We start from the raw sequence: 4,762 nt of genomic DNA, 5'->3' as shown, positions 1-4,762 counted from the left end.
TCTCCATATGAAGTTGAACAATGTTTTTTGAAGTCTGTAAACAATTGTGCTGGAATTTTAGTGGGGATTTTATCAAATGTGTAGATTGCTTTAATAAGATGGCCACTTTTACTGTTTATTATACAGATTTATGAACATGGGTGATCTTTCCATCATCAAATATTGTCTTCAATCTTCTTCAAAAACTTGAAATTTTTATCATACAAATCTATTATATCATTTGAAAATACTTTGACTGCTTCCATCCCAATTTGTAACTTTAAATATCATATTGAATATATATCAAAAGAGTTGACAGCCTTATCTTGTTCCTCATTTTAGTAGAATTACTTTGATTTTTCTCTTCATTTAATTTGATATTGGCTATCAGGTTGTTGTAAATTTAGTTGTTGCTTTAAGTTTAGATATATCCCTTGTATCCCTGATATATCTCTCCAAGACTTTTTATCATAAAGGGGTGTTAGATTTTGTAAAAGTCTATTAGTATTTAATGAGATAATCAAGTGGGTTTTTTCTTTCAGTTTGTTGACATGGTAGATTACATTGACAAGGTTTTAGGATGTTGAACCATCCCTGAATCTCTGGGATAAAACTTTCTTGATCATGTAGATGATCTTTTTGATGTTATACTGGGTTTAAAGGTCCTGATTTTTCTTTTGTGGCTCAATTTGCATCTTCAGGCATTATATTATCTTATTAATTTCCTTCAAGTATCTGTTTGTGTTTTAATAAATTTCTTTAAGTGATTTATTTATTTGTTCCCTCTTTAAGGACCTGTATTACACTCATAATGGCAATTTTAAGGCTTTATCTTATGCCTCAGCAATATTGCTTTTTCCAGCACCTATTGTTGTTTGGCTGGGATCAAAGGGAGACATATTATCCTGGCAATCATTGATTTTGTTTTAATATTAGGGTTTACGCATCTAAGTTTGGCATCATTGTAATTTTTGTTGCTAATAACTGTTTTCTTACCTAGTTTTCAGGAGAATGCCTGTATGTTTCCTGGTAAGAATCATTCAGAATCCATGTCCAATGTGAGGATTAAAGATCTCAGTATAACTTTTCTAGGTATTGGGAACTGACACTTAGAAATGGGAATGGTGCAAAAGGAGGTGGCTGAGCTGGTCTACAGGAGGTAGGAATGCAAGGTATGTCACTGGGATCTGCATAGTTCAGTGGAAGGGCTACAGAGAAGAGGGAGAGCCTTTGCTGGTGGTGCGCAACAGACTTTGGGATGAGTCTGTGGGACTAGATTTGGGGAGAAAGGCATTGCTTCCTTTAACCAGTGTGGACAGCAGATTCCAGGGAGTGACTGTGGCAGCTGATGACAAAAATAATGTGATTGGGTGGGTGGTAAGGGAGGCTACAGGAGTACTATGTGATCTACTGCAGATGGTGGCAGAAAGAGCTTGGAGTCAGAGGCAGGTGGAGGAAAGGAAAATGAAGTTTACCTGCCTGCCTGTCTGTAAGCAACTTGTCCCTACCATTTCACACCTTTCTTCCCACATCCTAATTCAGTCATTACTTTTACTTGCTTTCAACAAAGAACTTTGCAAATTCTTTCAAAGAAATTCATTTGCACAAGTGAAACCCAAGAATTGTAAGATTTTTGGTGTATAACATATTCTGACCTTTGCCTCAGAAAACAGTAAGAGTTTAGGTGTACTGGGGGCAGGGATCAGGAGTCTAGAGTAGATTTTCCTTTTTATTCAAATATTATCATTATAAGGGACGTGGATTTTTAATATGACATTTTCATGCATGGCACCATGCTTCTGGTCTTCTTAGTTACTCCAATTTGTTGTGCATCTTGCTTTATAACCAGATAAGTACCAATAAATTCTATAGTGATTTTCTCAGTCTATCTTAAATATATATACATTTGTCTGACCCAATGACCTTAAAGGGTTAGTTTACTTCAGTTTCTCTTTCAGTAGCCTGTGAATAGATTGAGATTTCAGATTACAGATTCTAGTGTTTAACTGCTCTGAGAACATCAGGAGATGGTTCTTTGGTTTAAATTAAATATATCAGCATCTCATGACAGACACATTAGTAAATAAAATAGTTTCTGTTCTTTTAGAATTACAGTCATTCAATTGTCACATTTTTTTCTTCACAATACAATTCAATTATTTTTAATCTCATATTTCAAATAAGGTAGCAGATATTCCTTGTAGCTATTTTAAGGAGGGGAAATGGATGCATAAGATAGAATATTACATTAGTGTCTATTAAAGATGCAGTCAGATCTTCAAGTGAATTAACTAAATGTAGAATTTTGTGGTCATGTGACAATGAATAACATTTTCACATTTTCAATTTTATCTTCATAATCCTTAAAGATGAGCATATATATTGTTCATGAGCATGTTTTATAGTAACCTTATACAAATTTCCAACTATGTGTCATATCATTTTATTAAATAATATTTGTTTAACAAGTAAACAAAACATTATTATGTAATAGATTATTAACCTTCAAGAGTTTAATTCAAATTCAATGAATGATTTCTCTTTTGCAGATATGTGTTGTCACTGGTTTTCGTATGTGAATTTTTTTGCTCCATCACTTGAACTTTTATCATTTACTCTTGCCTTTGTCAAGATGCCACATTGATACAGGGAGATCATAACAAGATGTTCCCTTGTTGCTAGAAAGGAGAATAGAAAGAATATCCACCAATGCAGCTATAAATAGAAAAAAAAATTACTGTTCAAAAATTGATTCTTTGGAAATCTCAAAAGTGTTGATACATGTATTTTTTAAAATCTCTGGTTATCAATTCCTTGTTCATTTAGTCTTTCAACTTAAATTAAAACATTGTACAATAAAAAAGTAACAATAACTTCTGTCTTATAGTGTTTATCAAGAGGTTAAGACATCCATAACATTTTTGTTGTTGTTGTTTATTTCCTTATTGCTTAGGATTTTGGGGGTGGGAGGAGGTCTTTTTTAGTATTTTTTGTGTGGTAATGACAATAGAGTACTTCTTATATTGTTCAAGTCAAATTTTAAAATGAAGTAGAAGGGAAGGATACTTTATAAGTGTGCTTCCTGGAATAAATTGTAAAAGTAGCCAAGGTTTTTATGTGCACCAAAACATACATTTTTGCCTCTTATTCTATTTGTGGATATGGAGTGCTCTTACAAGTCGCTGCAGGTTACTCAGCCATGGTTCATTTCATCAAGAGACAGATATGCTTTATAAATTCTGGTCTTGGGTTCCTATACAGGTTATAGTTTCAATGTTGTTTTAATATTTCTCTTGAAGAAACACAAAAGGTTTAAAAAAGCTGATTATTAGGAAAGGAAGTATTTATTTCCACTCAAACAACTAAATATCTTTGTAGAATATCTGAATTTGGCTCTTTTCAAGTATTTAATCATCCATGTTTACATCAATTCTTCAGATTGCACAACTATTGCCTTCAAAATCCCTTTTACATTTTATTTTCTATTGCAATAGTCTCAATCAAAATAATTTTCATAGGTGTATGAAATCTTATTGATGATATTATGAATTTATAAGTAGCAATTTTTCTCATATTTGAAGATTTTATGTTAATAAAATTTACTTTGACAGTCTTCTTATGAATCATGCAAAACCAGAGCTTTGTCACTGAATTCATACTCCTGGGACTTTCACAGAACCTGAATGTGGAGAAAATACTATTTGTTTTATTTTCATTTATCTACATTGCAACTATTGGGGGAAACATGATAATTGTGGTGACTATCATCTACAGCCCTGCGCTGCTGGGCTCTCCCATGTACTTCTTCTTGATATTCCTGTCCTTACTGGATGCGTGCACTTCTTCCACTGTCACACCCAAGATAATTATAGACTGCTTCTATGAGAGGAAGACCATCTCTTTTGAATGTTGTATGACACAACTGTTTACAGTCCACTTCTTTACTGGAGCAGAAGTGATTGTCCTGGCATCCATGGCCTATGACCGCTACGTGGCCATTTGTAAGCCCCTTCACTATACTTCCATCATGACCCGGAGGCTCTGTGGAATTTTGGTAGTGGTATCCTGGGCAGGAGGCTTCTTGCACTCTATCATACAAATTATCTTCACTTTGCAGTTGCCTTTCTGTGGCCCCAATGTCATTGATCATTACATGTGTGACTTGTTCCCATTACTGAAGCTTGCCTGCACTGACACACACATTTATGTCTTTTTGATATTTGCCAACAGTGGTGCTATCTGCATTATAATCTTCTCCTTGTTGCTTGTCTCCTATGGTGTCATCTTGTTCTCTCTAAGAGCCCACAGTTCTGAAGGGCGACGGAAAGCTCTCTCCACCTGTGGATCTCATATAACTGTTGTGCTTTTGTGCTTTGTCCCATGCCTATTAATATATGCAAGACCTACGTCTGCATTCTCCTTTGAGAAAAACATGCTTATATTTATCAATGTCCTTACACCATTGCTAAATCCTATGGTTTACACTTTTAGGAATAAAGAAATGAAGAATGCTATCAGGAAAATGTGGAAGAGATTAATAGTGGTTTCTGATAAATTTTAAAATATTCTACTTCAGTGGGTAAGGACACATTTTATACCAACAGAAGGATTTGAGATTTACTTTCCATTACCTTTATTGTTGTAACTAAGTACAGAAGCACATTCTTAGTCCAATGCCGGTACACAGGGGACATTTGAATCTGAAAGTTTTACTTCATTGTGGATTTGATAATTCCATACCATAGTAGGGTTTATATGACCCCCTCAAATGGTCCCCAGTATT

At 34.3% G+C, this 4,762-nt stretch overlaps 1 protein-coding gene across 1 annotated transcript; it reads left to right on the top strand.

Annotated features, from left to right (window-relative positions):
* Nucleotides 1-3,604: 3,604 nt before the first annotated feature.
* Nucleotides 3,605-4,540, top strand: LOC116092191 (olfactory receptor 4C15-like). Its single transcript, XM_031373540.1, has one exon. It carries the CDS (start codon nucleotides 3,605-3,607, stop codon nucleotides 4,538-4,540), a length of 936 nt encoding a protein of 311 aa, XP_031229400.1.
* Nucleotides 4,541-4,762: the final 222 nt, after the last annotated feature.

This window comes from Mastomys coucha, unplaced genomic scaffold (assembly GCF_008632895.1).
Source record: "Mastomys coucha isolate ucsf_1 unplaced genomic scaffold, UCSF_Mcou_1 pScaffold15, whole genome shotgun sequence".
NCBI classification, from domain to species: Eukaryota; Metazoa; Chordata; class Mammalia; order Rodentia; family Muridae; genus Mastomys; species Mastomys coucha.
The sequence above is the reverse complement of the archived record's forward strand: the minus strand, read 5'-3'. Positions and strand labels throughout refer to the sequence as shown.